At 37.9% G+C, this 24,834-nt stretch overlaps 1 protein-coding gene across 1 annotated transcript in view; it reads right to left on the bottom strand.

Moving 5' to 3' along the window:
* BSN (bassoon presynaptic cytomatrix protein) overlaps window positions 1-24,834 on the bottom strand; it is a gene marked incomplete at its 5' end in the record, with an annotated part of 233,733 nt that overhangs the window by 175,846 nt on the left and 33,053 nt on the right. The window contains one exon of the mRNA XM_081319547.1: window positions 16,953-17,334. Coding sequence (XP_081175673.1) covers window positions 16,953-17,334 — 382 coding nt within the window. The remainder of the gene's footprint in view (window positions 1-16,952; window positions 17,335-24,834) is intronic.

Below are 24,834 nucleotides of genomic sequence, written 5' to 3'. Positions count from 1 at the left end.
GCGTGCACTGCCTCTCCCCTAGTGACTTTCAGCTTTGATGGAGAAGCAGGATCCCACCTTCATCGCCAGTGTTATGTACTGGGTTTGTTGCACAGGAATGAAGACGAGGCGAGTGAGTTCAGCAAGGAACTGAACTTTGGTTTATTGCTTGCAGGATCTGAACTAGAGAACAGGGCTGCAGCTGCAGCAATTTATACCTTGGCCCCTAGGCCATGGCCAATAGGTTTGAAGCAACCTATTGCTGCCTAGGGGCAACCAATAGCAGCGCTGGAGACGGGTTGTCTGAGATGCTGGGAGCCGTTAGCTAGCTCCCTGCTCCAGCAACCTGCCAGTCGTTACCACGTGGTGTTAACAAGCAAGTCCAATACATTACACAGTCATTTGCAAAAAGGCCAGAGAAAGCAGAAAGAAAGCCTTCTTCTGCATTTTTACATACTATTCTTATACTACTTTCCTTAAAGTACTTCCTTTAAGTACTTTCCTTAAAAATACTTCTCTCTGGTGGTATCTTCGAAAAACCTTGATGTTTTCTCTAAAGATAAACCAGGTGAAAATGACAGAAACTTTTGATTTTTCAGGACAATGTTTCAACTAGTTGCTTGGAAATGACTATTAAATCGGAAAAAAACCCTCCAATGTTGATTCTGGAAACCACGACTGAGGCAAGCAGGATCTGCAGAATTCTGATAAGAACATTAAGAGGTGTCTGAAAACAATCAAGACTTTGCTGACAGATTTCCTGTTGTTGGTTTGTGTATGTGGGCGATTTCAAACAGAAAACCATTAATCATATCCAAAACAAGTGAACAAACTGTCAATATCAGAGCAGGGTAACATTAGTTTTTACAGTCCTAATGATTTGCGTATCTTGCTATGTATTCACACAGAGATGGCTGACACAGAATGCCAAATTATTTGTAGAGCTTTGTAGTGCAGAATAGAGGAGGGATCACCTGGTGTCCTATTTCCCCACTCTATTCAGCTGCTGTTATATACATAAAAGGGTTAAAGTGGGAATAACCTTCTACTGTACCTGAGACTGTCCATGCTAATTATCTACAGGATTGTTGTGGAAAGTTCTGCACTTTTTAATACATAGGTATACAAATGTCAATTTTTGTTATTAAGTCCTCTGCTCTTTTATCTGTGGCTGGTTTTTTGCATTTCTCTTCTCCCCCCCCCCCCCGCTCCAGCTTTTGCCTCATTTTGCCAGCTAACACTTGTAGATCTTTAAAGTGCTTGCTGATGTCTAATAAACAAAAATACAACAGTTTGTTTAGTGACTGTTCAAAGTTACAACAGCACTGAAAAAGTGATTTGTTAATGTTTTTCACACTTATAACCGTTGTACCATCCCCAGGGTCACATGACCAAAATTTGGATGCTTGGAAACTGGTTCATATTTATGACGGTTGCAGTGTCCTGGAGTCATGTGATCCCCTTTTGCGACCTGCTGATAAGCTAGGTCATTGGGAAAGCCAAATTCACTTAACAATTGTGTTACTAACTTAACAGCTGCAATAATTCATTTAACAACTGTGGCAAAAGTCATAAAATGGGGCAAAATTCACTTAACAACTATCTCACTTAGCAACAGAAATTTTGGGCTCAATTGTGGTCAAGGATTACTTGTATTTTTTTCAAGTTGTACTAAATGGTGGGTTCTGATCTGGACATAGGGACTGATTGGATTGTGCTGGATGCAAATTAAATTGGAAATGACCCACAGTCATTTTCCAACACATTGCAGTTTAATTTCTTTAACACTTTATACTTTTTAAAATTCTGGTTGCTTAAAATAGCCTTTCTGTGACCTCAGATTGACACAGCAATTATAAAACTATCGGAAATGGAAATATAAGATGAACTAACTATGCGCCATTGCAGCAGGAAAAATACCGGACTTAAACTTCATTTCTGGCAACTTTTCAAGTTGAGGTTCTTAGAAATGAGAAGCATTTTTTGGTTTATTTTTTGAAAGTACAAGTACGGTGGTTCCATGCGTTCTCTTCTTTTAATTAACCTCCCAATACAATAATTGGATGATGGGAAAGGTTTCTTCACTCTGCCTGCTTAGGCCCTAAAGTACATGCTCCCTTGAACACAGAAAAATGAGAAAGGCAAAGATATTTTTTAAAAAAAAAAATCCTGCCCCTTTTATTACTTAAGGGCAACATATGTTAAAATAAAATAGAATACTTAAGATACTCCAAAATAAACAATACATGAAAACATCTGAAAACAAGAGCAGTTCTAAAACAAGCATACAATATTAACACTGGTCTGCAATTAAAGTTAATCAGGTGAGAACATTTTAAAGCTAGAGAGCTGCTGTGAGCGAACACAGAGAAGGTTACCTGATCATTGTTTTAAAGACCAAACCAGTAACATGTGCAAATAGATGTTCCAATTGGCGATTCCCTATGTGTATGAGGCTATGATTATACTTCCAGCTTAAATTCCTTTCCTATGAATTACCCACCCAGAACTGACATTGTCAATGAGTAATATGCTGTAATCCCTGGATAGTTGTCCCAATAGGTGCCAGATGTTGCTCATACTTTAATTGCCTCTAATGTGTCACTTTGCTGCCTGATCACTGAGATTAGAGAGATTTTCTTAGACAGCTTTATAGTCAATTTGAATTTTCACTAAACAGAATAATTACATACTGTATAATCTGCAATCTTGAGAGCTAGTTTAGTGTAGTGGTTAAAGTGTTGGCTTAGAAACCAGAAACTGGGAATTCTAGTTTCGTCCTAGAAATGAAAAACTATCTGGGGTCAGTTACTCTGTCTTAGAGCAACTCCCCTCACCTCACAGGGGTGTTGTTGTGGGTAAAATAAGAAGAGGAAGGACTATTGATAAGTTTGCAACCTTGAGTTATATATGGAAAAAGGCAGAATAAATCTTTAAAAAACCTTTTATAATTTTAATCTGTTTCGTGGTCATCTTGGATTCCAGGTTATTTACAAAAAAATTCAGTAGTGCTAGCTACTCCACAGGTGTCAAACTCTCCACGTCAAGTGACGTGTTGCGATGTACCGTGACTGTTTTTGCATTGCCGGAGCTGGGGGGGAGCGCAGTCTCTGCATGATGCAACTGGCCCGCTGGCTGGCGGTTTGACACCCCTGATCTACCCCATTGTTACAAGGATTCTATTCTTCGCTTTTTAATAACTTACTAATAAAACTGGATTTCACAGTCTTGCTCTCAGTCTTTGAAATTTAAATAATATTTGACCAACTAGAATATCCCTTTTAATGACAGGTTTGCCCTTGTGGCTGTACAATCATTTATGAACAGTGCTGCCCTTGGGACTGTACAATGACTGAAATGGTTTTACACAGTGGTGGGATTCAAATATGTGAACAACTGGTTCTCTGTGTGGATGCCGCTTCTGGAAGTCCATTCTGGGCCTGGGCAACAAAAAATTAGCTACCGGTTCTGCTGAAGTGGTGCAAACCGGCTGAATGTCACCACTGGTTTTACACCTTATCGTATTTGTTTATAGTTATATGTGCATGGACTCATTTTATCCTTTTTGCTGCCTTTGCCTGGATGTTTAAATGATTTGTATGTTTCTTACCTTTTATCTGATAAGTAGCTTTGTATTAGTAGTAAGGTAGCTAGATTCTGTGTGCCTGCAATAAACCCTCACAAAAGATTATTACGGATTTTCCTGTTATCCACAAGTAAGTTATATACTCTCTGTCTGCCCTTCATGCATTTATTCACTGGGAATTATGTTGATGCTCTGAGACCAAAATACAGTTATTTATAAATTGGTTAGATATGGTGAAAATTGCAGCCCAACATAGTCTAGCAAAAGCTTCCTATAAAAGAATAATATTTTCTTAGTCCATGGTTTTAGGATTATTTGAATTAGCAATTGTGTCAATAGCTTTTTAAAAATCCAAAAAAGTGTCCATTCTGTATAACATGATGCTGCTTTCTCAGCAGGTTTAAAAACTCCATTTTAAATAGAGCTATATATAAATTGATCAACAATTTACATTAAAGATTTGGCCTCTAGTTTCTTGAATTCTTCTAGAAAAATGGGATTAAAACATAACCTGGGGGGGCAGAATATTCAGTAATTATACTCTAACAAAACATTCAGTGAAGCATTTTTGTGGGAATTGAAATCATTTAATCTATTGGAAAATAAGCAAGCAATAGAAATTAGAAACTTTGTAATTTTAGAAATGAAATGAAACTCTAACCCTAAAGAGAAAGAAGGAAGGAAAAGAAGAAGAGATAAATCTGTATTTTGTGAAATCTGCAATATGGCAAACAATGTTATGACGTTTGAGACCAATACAGCAATGTTTGGTTATACAGATGTAATATTTGCAACAGATTTTAAATAAGAAATGAAAGATGCAAAAAAAATACTTTGGAAAACCAGCAAGATAAAGGGGATAAAGAAATATTCCTTGATACAGAAATACTGGAATATAAAGAAATTTTGGACTATAAGACAGAGATGACAGTCAAAATGGAAATACAATTCAGAAACCAAGAGGGATATTAATTACTTCCCTGGTGATTATTACACCCTTGGAAATTTCTGTCCAATTTGATGTTCAGATCTGATGTTGCTTTGCCCCTCCCTCCCCCACTCCCCGAAGGAATGAAAAGTTTTGAATAAATACTTGGAGTTACAAATGATAAACTGTTTACAAAAATCAAAGAAAATTCAAAATCCTTTCACGGAGAAAGAAAACCTCAGGGACTTTATGAGGATTCGGGAATAGTGCTGATTTCATTACAGACATGAACATACTTAAACCATTTTATTTCTGAGCAAATAAAAGTCGGTCTAAACTTTTAATTTAAAAAGTATTAAAAATATAGTTATTTTCTGCAGCAATGTAGGACAGAATCAAACTTCAGCATTTATTTGGAAATCAAGTAATGTACATGGCTCTAGCATTTTTTAGCAATCTCTTAGCAGACATTTGGTGAGGAGTAGAGTTTCAGTAAATGGAGCCACTGGATTCCATACAATCATCATTAAAGGAGCTGCCTGTGGCTGCGTCTCACCTGAATCCACCTATGGATTTCAGTTCTCAGGTCCTTGTAGCTGACATTAGAGCTTTGTTGATGCAAATATTAAATTCTCTATTTAATTAGAAACAACTGAGATAATTTTAAAGGCTAATATCACAAGTGCATGCTTCAATGACCAACTAAAATCACAAGCTTGAGACCTTGGAGCATTTATATATTCTTGTTCAATGCTCTCTATGCTGTCTTTGGCAAAACAGCAATTGCAGAGTTGAAAACATGCTGTTTTTAATACATCCAAAGTTGTTCCTCTTGCGACCTGCTGCTTTAATTACTTTTCACCCCCATGTTCACTCTCCCACAATAAAAGCCACACACCTACTTCTTTTTTTGGAAGAAAGCGGATACGTTTCAATCTGAACAAATTATATTATTTATCATGCTTCTTAAAATGTCTCAGAACTTCAGCTTACTTTGTTCATTTCCTGTATCACAGGCAAAATGTGTGGATGACACAATCTAAAAAGGACTGTCAGTAAGCTAATTGCTTCATTCTTTTGGAATAATATATCCAACACTTTTTCATTAACACTTATCTCATCTTTCTGCTTTGCTGTAACAGTATTTTTGTCATTTCCCCCAAATCCACATACCACTAAAGGGGGGGTAAAGGAGTGGGAAAATGATTCGATCTGTTTGCACAAAAGGAACATTGGAGGCTATTAACATTTTTGGAAACAATGCTCATTATATAATGATGATAGCTTGTAAACTTCAATTTTAAAGTTCTGAATAGTATAATGCATAATTATAATGGATCACAGAAATACTACAATAATCCGATAAGGTATGATTTGCTTGCAGCTCTTCTTTAGAAATGCCAAAATTTAAGTGTCAGCCCAAAAAATAAATAAATCCCAAATGAGAAGGGATTGTAAAAGTGGTATATTTAGTTCAGATAAAGGCTAGGTAATATGGCAGAGTGGCAAAAAATGAATCTGCTATAAAAATAAACATTTATTTTCTCAAGTTGAAGATAGCTGGAAATCAGAACTGTCAGCTAGATAATATTGGTCTCTGGAATTCAAAGAATGGGAACAAGAGATGAAGAGAAAGGGTGAGGAAGAGTTTCAAAGATGTTAACTGTTGAATGAAAAGTCTTCATCATGGTTTAGTCCAAGCCGGGAATAAACAACATGGTGACTGCTTTAGAAAAAAGATTGCAGTTTATTGAAGAGGAGAGCCAGACAGGAAGATGGCTCTGGAAGAAAAAAGAAAATGAGCACATGTAGGGAGAGGGTTTTTATACATTCTGGAGCCTTTTGTTTGGAGTTGTTTCCTGTTTGAGGCTTTGTATTTCCTGTGTCACATATTCTGACCTGAGTCTGGGTGTGCCTTTCTGGTATTCTGATGGTGGTGGGTTAATCCTATTATGTCCCAAGGGTCTTATCCTGCTTCCCTGGGGCTGTGGATGATGACTCTTAGATTTTTGGTGTTGATTCTAGGGATCTTTCTTTCTAATCCCAGCTTCCTGACTCTAGTCTTTCTGACAAGATTATCATCTGCAATTCTACAGAGCTGGTTTCTGCTTGGGGGAGGGAGACTTGGGGCTATTAAGAAAACTGGGCATGTTTTTCTGCCTCTTTAAGTTCCTTTGAGAAAATGTATACTGCTCAAAAAAATAAAGGGAACACTTAAACAACACAATGTACTGTATTTAATAGTAGGATGTCTTATCTTGTGTTCCCTTTATTTTTTTGAGCAGTATATTTTTCTGCCCTTTTAATTTAATTTAATTTAATTTAATAATTTAATTTGTATACTGCCCTTCTCCCGAAGGACTCAGGGCGGTGAACAGGGCAATACATAATAAAAAACAGAATACCAAAATAAAAAGTGATTAAACCATTATGCCCGTAATAATTAATACATATTAAAATTAAAACTATTTATAAAAACCCAACCCCATCCCGTCAGACCAGGCCAGCTTGTTCGAAAAAGGTTTTGAGATCGCGCCAGAAGGAGCGAAGGTCGGGGGCCATCCGGAGCTCGACCGGTAAGCAGTTCCAAAGGTCTGGCGCGCCCACAGAGAACGCCCTCCCCCTGGGGGCCACCAATCGGCATTCTTTGATCGGTGGCACCCTGAGGAGGCCCTCTCTGTGGGAGCGCACTGGACGGAGGGAAGTTGACGCCGGCCGCAGGTGTTGCCATAGTTAATCCGGACCCATGCCATGAAGGGCTTTGTAAGTCATCACTAACACCTTGAACCTCACCCGGAGAGCAACCGTTAGCCAATGCAGCTCGCAGAGCAAAGGTGTAACATGGGAGTATCGGGAAACCCCCAAGACAACTCGCGCAGCTGCATTCTGCACCAGTTGAAGTCTCTGGGTGGACCTCAAGGGCAGCCCCATGTAGAGAGCATTACAGTAGTCTAGACGAGAAGTCACGAGCGCATGAGTGACTTTTAATATTTCCTTCTCTGGGGGGCTGATTTCCCACATAACAAACATTGATATAAGCTGACTAAAATGCAGAACACTTCAATATGTCATTCTACACTATAAAGAGAAGCAAAAATTGGTGCTTCATCACTGCAAAAATTGGTGCTTCATCACTATCTTGTGACTTTCTTTCCTGAGAAAGAAAGAAAACAAAAAGAAAAGCTAGTGAAAGTTAGCATGGGAATGGTCTAGTTCAGGGGTCTTCAAACGTGGCCCTTTTATGACTTGTGGACTTCAATTCTGTGAGGTGAAGTCCACAAGTCATAAAAGGGCCAGGTTTGAAGACCCCTGGTCTTGTTCTTTCCACTTATGTACCTTACAAATTTACCTTTAATTACCTTTAAGAGCAATTTCTCCCAATTTCCCTCCATTTGCCTGTTCCATATGTCATATTATTCCCAGAAATCGGTCAGATATATTTTTGAATGCATTGGAGTACAAAGAAAAATGTTCAGAACTAAAACCAACTATAGTCTACAATGTGTGTGTGTGTGTGTGTGTGTGTGTGTGTGTGGGCACGCATGTATCTATATTAATGTTTAATTTCTAGCCTTTGCGATGTTACAACATTTAAAGAAATGTGGGTTCTAGACTATTTTAACAATAAATAAATTCCAATTATTGGAAAGAATTATGCAGCTATAAGTCATACACTACATAACATTTTGTTTCTTCTAGTGGGTTGATACAGAATCAGAATCAGAATCGAGCTGGAAGGGACTTTGGAGGTCTAGTCTAGCCCCCTGCTCAAGCAGGAGACCCTATACCATTTCAGACAGGTGGCTGTCCAGTCTCTTCTTAAAAACTTCCAGTGATAAAGCTCCCACGATTTCTGGGGGTAAGCTGTTCCACTGGTTAATTGTCCTCACTGTTAGGAAGTTTCTCCTTAATTCCAGGTTGCTTCTCTCCTCGATTAGTTTCCATCCATTGCTTCCTGTCTTGCCTTCTGGTGCTTTGGAAAATAAATTGAGTCCCTCCTCCTTGTGGCAGCCTCTCAAATACTGGAATACTGCTATCATGTCCCCCCTAGTCCTTCTTTTGTCTAGACTGGCTATTCCCAAATCCTGCAACTATTCTTCATATGTTTTAGTCTCCAGGCCTTTAATCATCTTAGTTTCTCTTCTTTGCACTTTTTCCAAAGTCTCAACATTTTTTTGTACTATAGTGACCAATATTGGATGCAGTATTCCAGATGTGGCTTTACTAAGGCTTATCTTAATTTTTATTTCTAGTCTGTCTTTTACAGTTAAGTTTTTGGTAGGTTGGGCTATAGTTTCTTTTTGCATGAAGACTGATGAAATGACCGATGAGTTAAGCTGTTTCCTTGACTTTTTTTGTTTGTTATTTATATGCTGAAAGAAACCTTTTTTTTATTATCCTTGATTTTTATTACCTTTGCTTTCCAGACTTCATCTCTGCAGATTCGGGCTATCTGCTGGTATTCTGCCTTAGTTATGTGTCCCTCGTTCCATTTTTTGTACTTATACTTTTTTGTCTTTCAGTTTATCAGATAGATCTTTCTGCAACCATACTGGTTTCTTCTTGGATTTCTTATTTTTCTTTTAGTAGTATTGTGTTGGACTGGGCTTTTATGATTATATTTTTCAGTGTTTCCTACACTTCTTGAGTTGTTTTCCCCTTTAGGATTTTTATCCATAAAATTTTGCTTAAGTTCTCTCTGAGTTTGTTAAAATCAGCTCTTTTAAAGTTTAAGACACTGGTTGTATTATGTTCTATTGCTTGTGTTTGCATTATATCAAATTCCAGTATAACGTGGTCACTCTTGCCCCCGGTTCTGGCAATTTCAACTCTCTCTATCACTTCTTCTCTATTAGTAAGAATTAGGTCCAGTGTAGCTTTTCCTCTACCACATCAGATATTATGTAGATTTACTGTTCTTGTTTAATCTGATCTACTATAATATATATATTTATTTTCTCTCTCACACACATATGTGCGCGCGTGCACACACACACAGACACACACACAGACACACACATCTTCACATCCCCAAAGGGAAAGAGCAAAAAAGAAATAAGAAATTAGGTATTATTTCTTATTTTTAGGAATAAAGGTATGAGATAATAAAATTTAACTTACATTTAGTTTAGCCCTCCATTTCTTTCTGCCTTGAAAACTATCCTTGTTTCTACCAAGTTCATGGATTGGTTTTTGTTGTTGAAAATTCTCACCCAACTAAAGCTTTCCTGGTCTTCTCTGCCCTCTCAACCATCCTTCCACCCCCATACATTTCCTTTCAGTTTAATCCTTATTGTCTCTGACTAAATTACGTCAACATATTTTTACATTTGGCTGACTTATTTTTGTATACCCTCCACATACATTCAGAAAACATTAAGTGGACAAAGGAATTGCCAAGATTGTAAAGTTAGTGCTACCACATTTCCAATGCTTTCAACTTATTTCTGTTTCCCTAGCACACCCAACTCTCACTTTGTATAACAAAGGAGGCAGCATTACATTCTTAAACATAGCCATTTTAGTACTTTTGACAAACATTCATTCCTCACACCAGATTATGTACCCTCCACTACCTTTATCAACCCTACCACATCATAATTTCCCCCCATTCATTTCCTATCTTTATTAAATATTCTATCAAGGAACATAAATTCATCTACTTGTCCTTTTGAATTTAAACACAAATAACTGTCTCTGATACATTAACTCAATTCTGTAGACGCAATTGCATTGTAAATCATTCATATCCTCAGCTAACAACGTGGCATTATCTGTGTAAAAAAAAGTCCGTTCATGTCCCTATTCCATTAGGTGGGTTTCCATGGTAGGGAAGGTCTGCCTTCTCATGTCTGCCAAGAATAGTTCCCTGAGAGTTGAGACCCCCAGCATGCCTCTCTTGCGATGAGGGCTGACTGGCTTTATAGTTCAAAACCAGCACTTTGAATTGGACCTGGAAGCAGAGTGGCAACAGATGCCGCTCATGGAGAAGAGGCATAAAATGTGCTGTTCTAGAAGCACACGCAGTTGCTCGCATTGCTGCATTTTGTACCAGTTGAAGCTTCCAGACACTCTTCAAGGGCAGCCCCATGCAGACCATATTACAGTAATCCAATCAGATTACACCATCTACCCTTGCAACCCTTATCGTTTTTCAGTATCCGGTTTCTATTTCATCATTATTCTTCTTGGACACTTAACATTTACAATATTCATTTCTATTCCACTCTTCTGTTTCTATATACATTTCCCAAACTTTCCTTCCGGCATTCCTTCATTTCAGTTTTATTATTTTCATTTTTAATCCCATACCCTTTGCTAGGGACTCCTTGTTTAGCCCTCTTTACAAACTTTCTGTCTTCAAATAGTTTCCCATATAGGACTTGTACTTTCACTATTTTAATCTTTCTATTTTCATTATAGTTTCACTTCTTTTGTTTTCTTCCATGTAGCTTTCATTATATTTGATTTTATTATGTACAATGTTCAAATTAATGAAGTAATGTTCTCTTTCAAATTTGGTATTATATACTGAACCAAGTGTCTTTTCTCTTTGTTCTGTCCTGTGAGTATAACTCAGATTGAGCACTCATTCACTAAGCAGAATAAGGGCAATTATTCCCTTTAAGCAGAGAGAATCTTAAATTAGAAAGAATAAAGGTGACATAGTTAAAAAATGATGCCACAATACTTTCAAAAGTATATTCAACGTAAGTTCAGAATGAGTGGTAATCTAATTCATTATTATCCAAACACAGAGCAACTGAAGAATACAAATGCAATACAAATTAATTTGGATGGAATAAAGATCTTGAAGCCTGTTCTGAATTTTAGTTATCTAAATTTATTTATTTAGATTTTTACCGTGAATTTATTTAATTTTTTGTAAATAACTCAAGGCAGTGAACATGCACAATATTTTTTTTCCTCCTCCCATTTTCCCCCAACAACAATCCTATAAATTCGGTTGGGCTGAAAGAGAGTGATTGGCCCAAAGTCACCAGCCAGTTTTCATATCTAATGCAGGAGTAGAACTCACAATCTCCTGATTTCTAGCCTAGTGCCTTAGCTACTAGACCAAACTGTCTCTATGTACATTATATTATGAATAAATATTACCAGCAATGTAGGTAGTCAAGAATACTCAGTCTTGCGTGATGTTCTCAAACATAATGATTCTCATGCATCTAGGGATTATTTGGCAAAAAGACCACTTAAAACTGGCATTGGTGGAACTCTTTAAATAAACTTATATTACTTTCCTAAATGCACAAATGTTTGCCAACTTATATTTTGGACATAAGCCATTTAAAAGTTAATGAATCAAGTCTGGAAAGATTTTTTTAATCAATCAGATGAGGAAATAGAATCCAATTCCCAATTCAGAATATGTCATAAAAGATTGTCTTCCAAAAATGTAGGCTCCTTATTCTCCTAGATAACAGTTTTCTTATTCAGGGAAACTATTTCTGGCACTTTTCATATTTGTTTCTCATGGCCCCTCATCTGTGTGGCCATTTTACAAAAAGTGGTTCCTGAGAGAGGAATGAAACAATCTCTTTAATTTTATTTTTTATATAGGTGGACTGGATGCAGGTGTATGCTTTACAATGGCGATGACCTTAGGGAGAAAGCAGGATCAGCCCTGAGTCATCCATTCTTATTACAATCTTCTCTTCAAAGTGATTATTTTTTTACAGGTATCAAATTTTACAAATAAGATTTTATATTAAAAGTAAACAGGGTACTTGATCACTATTCTTTATAATGACACAATAATGAGTCATTGTATTAGTATTTAGTTTGTATTCTTTATATCTTTATATCTTCCTCAAGATTGAAGATAGGAAGCAGATATTAAGCAACTTTTATAGTTTTCTGTAATTCACAGTCAAAATATATTGATGACAATTTGAACTTAGAACTTTTTATTCTCAACCTTTTAATGGTCTTCAATAATATTCAAGAAATTCTATTTTCATTCTCTAAATGGAATTTCATTGGAAAATATATTTCCTCAAACATTAAGGCAAATGTGCATGTAACACAGCAGGGCATCATTCAAGCAGAGCTACTATAGATATTACAGCATTGACATAACTGGAAGTTGAATTGTAATTGTGGTTAGGGTATTGCAACTTTATTTGCATATACTGTAAATAATTTTGATCTGAGCAAGAGCATAAAGCAAATGTTACATAAAAAAATTCATCCAGTTTTAATTACAAATTAAAGACTGCTAGATGAAAGATGATGTATTTCAATATGTTTCATTGCTTCAGGGTGGCTTGATTGACCTACTATTATATACAATTCTGTATAGCTAAGGCAGCCCTTCTCAGTCTGGTATTCTTCAGATATGCTGAATTACAATTCCCTTGGCCAAAATATTTTGTTACTAGATTGCTGATACATAGATACTGAGAAAAAGTCCCAGTGAAGAACCCAACACGGTGACACAATGTACTGCTCCAATTGGTATCATTCAAATGACATCCATGTTCGTCCCGCTGCACCCATTCTCATCCTTCTTGGGAGATCCAGTGCCGCTTAATCGTTGGACATGTGGGTGGGGTTCTGTGATGTCAGATCTATATAGAATCTGAGGTTTGCATGATAGCAGCTCAGACATTGGTTGTTATTGCTTAATAATCAACTCAGGGCAATCAGGGCTGAGACTGCAACAAGCAAAGAAAGATTTTAATCCTTAACCAAATGCGATATGTTTGCTCTTTGACATGAGAAAAAGATATTGGCATTAAATTGGAGCAGTAATATTTCCTGGGGCTATGGCCAAGGAAGGCCTGTTCCTTTATTCTACAGTTCCACTCCCAATTGCTTCCCCTATCACAGCAGTTGCTATTAACAACAGAAGCATTAAAGGTGATCAAGCATTTCATATCTTGCCTAATTTGATTATGATTATAGAACCTACACTTACCGTATTTTTCCATTTAGAACGGGTATTTGCTATGGGAGTTCAACCCCTTTGCAAACTGACATCCAACAGAAAGTAATTTTTTAAATTGAAGATATTAATAGGTTAATAGATATTAATGTGCCTCTGAATAGTGTTTTAAAGTGCCATATATAGTAGATTGAACATTAGGAAACTGTAGTGTTCTTGGAGCAAAAGGGCTCCCTGTTTCTGCATATCATTTGGTGTTGTCCCAAAGGTGCTTTTCCGGTAGGCAACTGGACTTTCTTGTTTTTCTTTGAAAACATTTCAGTTCGCATCCAAGAAGCTTCTTCAGGTCTGACTGGATGGTGGGAAATGGAAGGATTTATATAATAATAATAATAATAATAATAATAATAATAATAATAATAATAATAATAATAATAATAATAATAATAATGAGGAGGAGGAGGAGGAGGAGGAGGAGGAGGAGGAGGAGGAGGAGGAGGAGGAGGAGGAGGAAGGAAGGAAGTTGGAAGGGACCTTGGATGTCATCTAGTCTAACCCCCTGCTCAGGTAGGAAACCCTATACCGTTTCAGGCAAATGGCTGTCCAGTCTCTTCTTAAAAACTTCCAGTGTTGGAGCATTCACCACTTCTGGAGGCAGGTTGTTCCACGGGTTAATTGTTCTAACTGTCAGGAAGTTTCTCCTTAGTTCTAGGTTGCTTCTCTCCTTGACTAGTTTCCATCCATTGCTTCTTGTCCTGCTTTCAGGTGCTTTGGAGAATAGCTTGACTCCCTCTTCTTTGTGGCAGCCCCTGAGATATTGGAACACTGCTATCATGTCACCCCTCACCCTTCTCTTCGTTAAACTACACATACCCAATTCCAGCAACCGTTCCTTATATGTTTTAGCCTCCAGTCCCCCAATCATCTTTGTTGCTCTTCTCTGTACTCTTTCTAGAATCTCAACATCTTTTTTACATCGTGGTGACCAAAACTGGATGCAGTAGTCCAGGTGTGGCCTTACCATGGCATTGTAAAGTGGTATTAACACTTCACGTGATCTTGATTCTATCCCTCTGTTAATGCAGCCTAGCACTGTGTCGGCTTTTTTGGCAGCTGCAGCACACTGCTGGCTTATATTGAAGTGATTGTCCACTAGGACTCCGAGATTCCTCTCACAGTTACTACTATTGAGCAAGGTACCACCTATAGTATACCTGTGCATTTGATTTTTCCTGCCTAAATGTAGAACCTTACTTTTTTCACCATTGAATTTCATTTTCTTAGATAGCACCCAGTGATCGAGTCTGTCCAGATCCTCCTGTATTTTAAGCCTGTCTTCTGGAGTGTTGGCTATTCCTGCCAGCTTGGTGTCATCTGCAAATTTAATGAGTTCCCCATCTATCCCCTCATCCAAATCGTTGATGAAGATGCTGAAGAGCACTGGGCCCAGAACAGAGCCCTGGGGCACCCCACTACAAACTTCCTTCCATGTAGATGCAGTTCCATTGAGGACCACATGCTGAGTACGGCCTGTCAGCCAGCTATGAATCCATCTGGTGTTGATGCTATCTAACTCACATTTTTCTATCTTATCAAGTAGAAGGTTGTGATCTACTTTATCAAATGCCTTACTGAAGTCCAAGTAAATTATATCTACAGCATTCCTCTGGTCCACTAATTTTGTCAGTTGGTCAAAGAATGCAATAAGATTTGTCTGGCATGATCTGTTTTTGACAAACCCATGTTGACTTTTAGTGATGACTTTGTTTGCATCAAGGTGTTCGCTGATTTGTTGTTTGATTATCTTTTCCAGAACCTTCCCAGGTATTGAGGTCAGGCTGATAGGTCTGTAGTTTCCTGGATTCCCTTTTTTGAAGATGGGAACTACATCAGCTCTCTTCCAGTCCTCTGGTAGTTCCCCAGTGCTCCAGGATCTTTGAAAAATATAGTTCATGCAAATGACCAGCTATCTGCAAGGTATATAAGTCTTTCCATTCCCCACCATCCAGTCAGACCTGAAGCTTCTTGGATGAGAAGTGAAATGTCTTTGAAGAAAAACAAGAAAGCCCAGTTGCCTCCTGAAAAAGCATCTTTGGGACAACCATGACTGACAATCTCCATAGACGTCATTCGGTGTTAATAAATAATGATTTATTTTCTGGTAAAAGATCAACTGGATTAGCCCACTGAAAATATCTTTCTAAGGTCATTATGAAATTTGAGATCTTATACATCACTCAGATCAACAGTCACACAACTACACAATGAGCCATGTCTATTTTTATTCAGCTGTAAATTATACCTTATTGTACTCAGATCTTGATTTCATTCTGATTTCAGCAACAACAAACTATGCTGGGGAGGTTACATAATTTCAGAAACGATACTGCAGATTTTAAGGTTTTATTTCTCATCTTCCATTCAATTAAAAAATAATGCTAAACAAATATGATAAAGATAGCACGATCATAGACCATTCATTTATGGACCGTTCAAAGTTACAGCACTGAAAAAAAGGAATTATGATTCTTTTTCAGACTTACAACTGTTGCAGCATGGTTACGTGATCAAAATTTGGTAACCTGCATGTATTTATGAGAGCTGCAGGATCCTGGGGTCATGAGATCCCCTTTTGTGACCTTCTGTCAAGCAAAGTCAATGTGGATGCCAGAATCACTTAACAACTACATTACTAATTTAGTAACTGCAGTGATTCACTTAACAACTGTGGCAAGTAAAGTTGCAAATTGGGGCAAAACTCACTTAATGACTTTCTTGCTTAACAGTGGAAATTTTAGGCTCAATTGTAGTCGTAAGTCAAGGAATACCATATAGAATATCTTTATTTTTTATTCTGTTTATTTCTGTTCATTTATATGTATCCTTTCATTTCATGTTTTGATACATATCATCAAACCAAAAGGACAAAAGGAAAAGATACTTAAAAGAACTGAAGAATGAAAATCAGCTAGAGCTGTTAACAAAATACACTATAGAAAACAGCTATCATGGTTGCGCTGATGGCATTAATAAATGAGGAAAATGGTTGCTGTCATTTCTTGAGAACATCCACTAAGAATAAAACATAATAAGTCTGAACAAAGGATAAAAGATAAAAAAGAATAAACACTTATTTTGAGAATTCGCACAGATTCTATGATATATACTGTATAACAGATGGGAACATTGTATTGGAAAGACACTGAGATTCACCATAAACAGGAATTTCCTATTCTCCTTGATCTACTCAGCCAGCAGATAAAACACTTCTTTTTCTCTGTCCTCTTATTCTCATCTTTTGATAGATGGATATTGATAGATATATTGTGTGCATTTGTGATGTGTGAGTGGATGTGTGTATATGTGGATTTAGTACATTTTCTAATAAAGTAGATAGAAAGCATTCTATCCTGTTTCATGGAGCCTTAACAAATACATGCTCTGACACTGCATACAAGATCCTTAATAAACTAGACAAGCAATTCAGGAGAGCTAAAACACCAAATAAGCTTGTTGACAGTATTAATGTTATCCATATAAGGAACCATTACCTCGGTCAGATGAGGGTTGGGGTTGAATCCACATTGGTTGCAGACCTTGTTCTGACACTGTGTACAGGTATTGAAGTTTGGCTGGTTAGGAGAGGAGGTGAGATCTGTTGTCTTGCATATAGGGCAGAGTGTGCTACTTGGAAGGGGGGCAATTTGCGGGACTGAATAAGGTGAGGTAGGCGTGCTGCCTCGCTCTGGGGAAACAGATGGTGAACGTCCACCCACTTGGAGAGTCCTCCTGGGCCCATCCGTGTGTTGGGGAGCCTGCCCCTGGCTCCGTTTCTCTCTTGGGGTTTCACTGCCTGGAGCAACTTTTGTCAGGGATGGGGAAGATGCCCTCTGTCCAAAGGAGGAATCCGATTGTTCTGGTCTTCTCGGTGTGCTGAAACACATTAAAAGGCATATTGAATAAAATGGTGATAACAACACAAACTCCCACAGAAAAGACTGGAAAAAGCAATCTTAAGTAGTTCGAAGAGTTGCAGTTAATTACTGCCAACAGATGTTCAAACACAAGGATTGCATTGTCTTATTTATTTTTAATACTCCCAATAATAGGAGCTATTCTAAGAAGCAGTTAGAGCTCACCACACCTAGAGCATATTTAATGTCAGACTGGCTCAAACCTGTTCCTTTTTCTGCAGCCTACAGCCTCAAAAAAGGGAGATTATATGTAAACTGAGAACCAACAGAAATCAGGCATCCTCTATCAACCTAAGCAAGTTCCCATTACTGGAAAAGGTTATCTGATCATTTGCAGGACCATTTCATGTCACAGCACAACCAGTCTCAGTCTAATACTGCTGATTCTAGGCTACAAAATAACTGAAGCAAGGGGAGACATTCAAACTACAACATTATATTTTATTACACATCAGTCATGCAAGAACAGAAAGGCATCCAAAAAGAGAAGCCAACTTCTGGTTGGTGATTCAATTATAAGGGATGTAAATTTAGGAAAGGACACAGAAGTTTCGAAAGAGGTCAGGTGTCTTCCAGGCTTCTTGCCAGTAGGGACAAGAAGCGTATTTTTAAAATAGTCACGAATGCCAGCAAGGACTGTGATGTGGATGCTACTGTACATCTTGGCACTAACGATCTTTCCCCAAAAGATGTACTTTCTGTGCAAAATGATTTCCAGAGATTGGGGCAGGAACTTAGCAGGATAGGCTGTAGGCCTACTTTTTCAGAGGTTTTACCAGTGTATAAGGAGCAAAATGGAAAAAGCCAGCGTATAGCAGAATTCAATATGTGGCTAAAGGAGTGGTGTAAAGGGGAAGGCTTTGGTTACATTAGTCACGATGTCTGTAGCTGGTCCAATGAAAATGTGTACAAAAGAGATGGTTTGCATCCATCAAAGAAAGGGACTGAGTTACTTGGCAATAAATTCACAGATTTTCTGAAGAAATATTTCAATTGAACAATGGGGACAGTGAGTTAATTGATACAGAACATTCCTGTCCCCGGCAATCTAAAAATTATAGGGTTATCAGTGCATGTAACATAGATATGTGTGTGTGGAAAAGAATATAAACCTTGCTGTCAAGCAAAATCTAGTTTTTAATAGCGAGTTCCACACAAAATGCACTAATCAAACAGGTGGTAAGAAAATAAGGGAACTCAGGCACCACACAGGTTAGGCAGAAAGTAAACACAGGGTCAGTCATAAAGGACTCAAATGTCTATACACCAACACACAGAGTGTGCGCAACAAGCAGGATGAATTAGAAATTCAGGTAAATGAGGGCAGATATGATATTGTTGCCATTACAGAAACTTGGTGGGATGAAACCCACAAATGGAACACACAGCTAGAGGGATTTAAATTATTTAAAAGAAAGAGACCAAATAAAAGAGGAGGTGGAGTTGCTCTCTATATAAGAAATAACCACTTCTCTACAGAAATAGAGCATAACAATGATGAAAACTGTCTTGAATGCATTTGAGTTAATATAAAAGAGGGGTAATGACATTGCCATAGGTCACCCAACCAAACAGAGGAAATAGATGAACTTTTTGCTAGTCAGCTAACTAAGGTATGTAGGAAGCACATCACAATAATAATGGGGGACTTTAATTACCCTGACATCAACTGGGAGACAAACTCTGCACCAAGTGGAAGATCAAACAGATTCCTGACAAACCTAGCAGACAACTTTGTCTCCCAAAAAGTAGAGAAGGGAACTAGGGAATTAGCCATACTGGATCTAATCCTCACTAACAGAGATGAAATGATAGAAGGTGTCAAAGCCACAGGAACCTTGGGGGGAAGTGATCATGCAATATTAGAATTCAACAATATGGAAGCACAAGCAATAGAACACAGTCAAACTAGAGTCTTAGTCTTTAAGAGTGCTAATTTCAATAAACTTAGAAAGAGCTTGGGAAGGATTCCATGGATGAGAATCCTCAAGGACAACTCAAGAACAACTCAAGAACCTTGGGAAATTTTGAAAAGTGAGATAATAAAAACCCAGTCTAGCACAATACCAACAAAGAAGAAAAATAACTCTCAAAAGAAACCAGCATGGCTGCATAAAGAACTCTCTGATAAATTGAAAGATAAAAAGGACAAGTATAAAAAGTGAAACAGGGGCACATAACTAAAGCAGAATATTAGCAAATAGTCCGAGCCTGCAAAAATGAAGTGAGAAAAGCTAAGACTCCAAATGAACTAAGGCTTGTGACCAAAGTAAAAAATAACCAAAAAGCTTCTTTCAACATATAAAAAACAAGAAAAAAGTTAAGTAAATGATTGGTCCATTAGTGAGGGAAAGTGGCAAGAAGTTGACAAGAAACAGGGAGAAAGCAGAACTGTTTAACGAGTTTTTTCCGTGTGAAAAAACAGTCCAACCTATCAAAACAGTGCCATAAAAAACAGATAGAAACACAAGTTAAGATAGGCAAGAAAATGGTAAGTGAGCACCTGTCCAGCCTAGACGAGTTCAAATCACCAGGACCAGATGGATTACACCCCAAAGTTCTCAAGGAACTGGCAGACGTGATCTCAGAACCACTGAATTATATTTTTCAAAGATCCTGGAGCACTGGGGAAGTACCAGAGGACTGGAAAAGAGCTGATGTAGTTCCCATCTTCAAAAAAGGGAAAAAATAGATCCAGGAAACTACAGACCTATCAGCCTGACCTCAATACCTGGGAAGATTCTGGAAAAGATAATCAAACAATGAATCAGCAAACACCTAGAGGCAAACAAAGTCATTACTAAAAGCCAACATGGGTTTGTCAAAAACAGATTATGCCAGAGAAACCTTATTGTGTTCTTTGACCAAGTGACAAAATTAGTGGACCAGAGGAATGCTGTGGATATAATTTACTTGGACTTCAGTAACGCATTTGATAAAGTAGATCACAACCTACTACTTGATAAGATAGAAAAATGTGGGTTAGACAGCATCACCACCAGATGGATTTGTAGCTGGCTGACAGGCCGTACTCAGCATGTGGTCCTCAATGGAACTGCATCTACATGGAAGGAAGTGTGTAGTGGGGTGCCCTAGGGCTCTATTCTCCAGTGCTCTTCAACATCTTCATCAACAATTTGGGCGAGGGGGTAGATGGGGAACTCATCAAATTTGCAGATGACACCAAGCTGGCAGGAATAGCCAATACTCCAGAAGACAGGCTTAAGATACAGGAGGATCTGGACAGACTCAAACAATGGGCGCTATCTAACAAAATGAAATTCAATGGTGAAAAAAGTAAGGTTCTACTTTTATGCAAGAAAAACCAAATGTACAGGTGGTACCTTGCTCGATAGTAGCAACTATGAGAGGGATCTTGGAGTCCTAGTGGACAATCACTTAGATATGAGCCAGCAGTGTGCTGCAGCTGCCAAAAAAGCCAACACAGTGTTAGGCTGCATTAACAAATGGATAGAATCAAGATCACGTGAAATATTAATATCACTTTACAATGCCTTGGTAAGGCCATACTTGGAATACTGCATTGAGTTTTGGTCACCATGATGTAAAAAAGATGTTGAGACTCTAGAAAGAGTACAGAGAAGAGCAACAAAGATGATTAGGGAACTGGAGGCTAAAACATATAAGGAACGGTTGTTGAAATTGAGTATGTCTAGTTTAATGAATAGAAGGATGAGGGGGACATTATAGCAATGTTCCAATATCTCAGGCGGTGACCCAAAGAAGAGGGAGTCAAGCTATTCTCCAAAGCGCCTGAAGGCAGGACAAGAAGTAACAGATGGAAATTAATCAAGGAGAGAAGCAACCTAGAAATAAGGAGAAACTTCCTGACAGAACAATTAACCAGTGGAACAACCTGCATCCAAAAGCGGTGAATGCTCCAACACTGGAAGTTTTTAAGAAGAAACTGGACAGCCATTTATCTGAAATAGTATAGGGTATCCTGCCTGAGCAGAGGGTTGGACTAGATGATCTCCAAAATCCCTTCCAACTTTATTATTATTAATATTAAAAGTCAGCTTTCCAAGTTTTTTTTAAAAAAGGTCACTTCCATAGCTGCTTGTTCATTTTTTTTAAAATTTAAAAATAAATTACCGGTAACAAGACTGCAGGCACATCTCTTGTTCTTTATTATTTATTTATATGATTTACAGTATTTCTTGCCCAGTTCCACAAATTTTAGGCAGCTTACATAAAAAATGCCTACTACATGTCATTAGCAAATCATAAAAACAGTCCATTTAAAAACAACATGAATAATGAAAACGTGACCCAAGGATAGGCACCTTACATTCCCACTGCCCAGATCTAAAAATCTAGAGACTTTACAGTGTCCACATCTCCAAACCTCAGAAGCAAAAATATTTCAGTGGGACAGAAAAAATGACTTTTTTTTTAGTCTCCACCCTTTCTCTAACATTGGGGTGGTGGCTTGAAACATAATTTTTCAGGTTGATTGCATAGGGCATGCAGATTTTGTCTAAGGAAGAAGTCTGGTACATGAGTTTACAGGTCAAAACCCACACTTAGAAGTTTACAGGTCAAAACCCACACTTAGAATTTGCATTTTTTGCCTTCAACAGAAACAGCACCCTGAGAAATTCACAGCGCATACGCTACCACATTCCAAAACAGATGAAGTTCCTAGGTGGACTTCATGGGCAGACCTAATTTGGGAGAAAAGCTGTCCCTTTAAATCAACCTTCACTCCTGGTGATCACCTAGACTAGCCCCTGCATTTATCCTTTGGGGTGTGGGAAGTGATTTGCCATTGCCTTTTTCCTATTGCTGAGAGAGAGTGACTGGCCCAAATTCTCTCAGCTAGCTTTGTGCCTCAGGCAGGACTAGAACTCATGGTGTTTCGGTTTCTAGCTGGTGCCTTAAGCACCATACCAAACTCACTCTTAAGTAAGAGTATAGCAGGAATTCAACGTTGAGGGAATAAGAGCATGAATGCATGCTGTTATTAATTCTTGCTTCCCCATTTGAAGAATATTCCAAAATATCTAAATTTATAAATCTGATAAGATCAACTATTGTCCTTTTTGAATTCGAGCTGTATGATGTTCACTAGAACGTTATACTATTAAACTGCTGCTTCATGATCTGCTTTGGATATCTTAATAAATATATTAATTAGAAGCAGAAAATCTTATCTTGCTTATTCATATTCAGCCTTTATATCCAACATGTATTTTCTGAATTCCTGTGTAAGTAGAGCTACATTAAAAATAATAGAATAAATCAAGAATGTGTTATAAATATTTTATCACAATTAGTTTTGAACCTACCTTCCATAATCCCATTATGCAAGTGAACTAGATTCCTCCTAGTTGCAATTGTGGCAATGCTAGTATTCTGTTAAGTTCAATTCTTCAATTACATTGATGGCACCTTAACATGAGTTGGCTAGATCAGGGCTTTTCAAACTGTACCACCAGTGGTACTCTAGCACCTGGCAAGTGGTCCGCAACCCCTAGCCAAGTGTAGCGGGAGAAGGAATGAGCTAAAGTTGTGCCGCAGAGGCCTGGAGATCAGCTGGAGCTGCAGGGCTTGGCAGAAGCCCAAGGATCTATACGCACAACTATATGCTGATTGGAGCTTCCGCTCTAAGAGAAAAGGACGAGGAGGGTGGAGAGAGGAGAAGCTATAAAAGGAGCAGGTTTTGGCAGGAGAGGAAGAGAAAAAACACACATGGAGAGAGAGAACAGGCTTTTGTTAGTGAAACAGTGAGGGGAGAATGAGAGAGCAAATGGCCTTTGTGAGCGACATGAGTGGGAGACTGAGCAAGTGGTGTTTGCGAGCGACGGGGGAGTGAGTGGGAGACTGAGTGAGTGGTCTTTGTGAGGGGGAGTGAGAGACTGAGTGAGCAGCCTTTGCGAGTGACATGAATGAGTGAGAGACCTTTGTGAGCGATGGGTAAGGAGAGAGGAGAGGGAGAGAGGAAGAAGGGCCGACCAGCCACCTGACCATTAATAAATATGGAGAAATTCACCATACGTTCATCAGTACTGGTGGTACTCTAATATTGTCATGTCCTAAAGGTGGTACAGTTTGTGAAAAGGTTGAAAAGCCCTGGGCTAAATCATGTGAGTATTTCCCATTTACTGCCTTTGACTCAGGGAAGCAGGGCAGAAAGTGAGTTGACTTCATGTGAATGGAACAACTTGGGATAAAGTGTTTTACCATTTAAACACACCATGTAAACTATAGATTTTTATTAACCATAATACAATAGTAATGTTTGAACCAGGTCTGATATCTGATATTCCGTCTGATGTAGTAGCCCTAATAATATTGTCAAACTGATCACTCCACTGTCAAGCAATACAAAATTGTTTGTGCTTCTGTTTTATTTTTGTTTAAATGCCTCAAATGTGATAAGTCCCAAAATATATGTCAGCATATGTAGGCATATATTCAGAGGAATAATTCCACCCCTCCCTCTCTCTCATCTCTGCTGCTGTAAGGCATAACACTGATAAAGCCATTTTGTGAAATGTATTTCATTATTACTTCATTATATCATAAACCATGATAAACAAATCTCTGTCACACACTTTCAAAAGTGGCAGGAATTTGCCAGTGGCTTGTAGTTTTTGCCAGATGTACAGGTGATAAAACAGGCAAATGTGTATTACATGTTCCAAATATATGTAGCTTCCCTCAGTAAGTTATGCCCAGGTAGGAAAATTATCATTTAGCAGATATGTATCCATACGCATAGAGTGATGAATATTTTTATTTAGTTATTTGATTTTTATCCCACCTTTATCACTTTAAAAGTAAGTCAAATAGCTAATACTCCTTCCTCACAACAACAGTCCTATGAAGTGAGTTGGGCCGGTCCAAAATCAACCAGCTGGCTTTTATTCCTAAGGTGGAAATAGAACTCACAGTCTCCTGATTTCTGAGCAAGCACCTTCAGCACTACACTAAACTGACTAGGTATTAAAATATTCCTAACCTTCAGGCATAGATTTGGAACAAACAAGGAAAAATCATTCAGAATGCTTAAAGCCCAATAAATTAAAGGACAATAAATCTTTAGACTACATCAATGACACAGCTTCACACTGGTCTGTTAGATTTCCTCAATATATTCCTGCTGTTTTGTTCGTAAAATTTCTGGTAGTTATTAGGCTTAACTGAAATAAATTCAGATCTGAAAAGAAAAACAGTAACTCCATGCTGAATTCTACCTGCTTTTCAATAATATGGAAGATTACTTATCCAAGAAGAACTAGAGAACTATAACCTGTGCACTTCCCCATCATTTTTCAAAGCAGGACAAATCTACAGTATGATGTCATAAACCTACATAATAAAAGAATTCCCAACTTTCATTACAGGTCCTGTGATACCTGTAATGTCTATTTCAACATTTTTATTAATCAAAATAATGTATTAGGTTTATGTTCATCAACTAAACAAATAC

Source organism: Vipera berus (genome assembly GCF_964194415.1).
Source record: "Vipera berus genome assembly, chromosome: 2".
NCBI lineage: Eukaryota > Metazoa > Chordata > Lepidosauria > Squamata > Viperidae > Vipera > Vipera berus.
The sequence above is the reverse complement of the archived record's forward strand: the minus strand, read 5'-3'. Positions and strand labels throughout refer to the sequence as shown.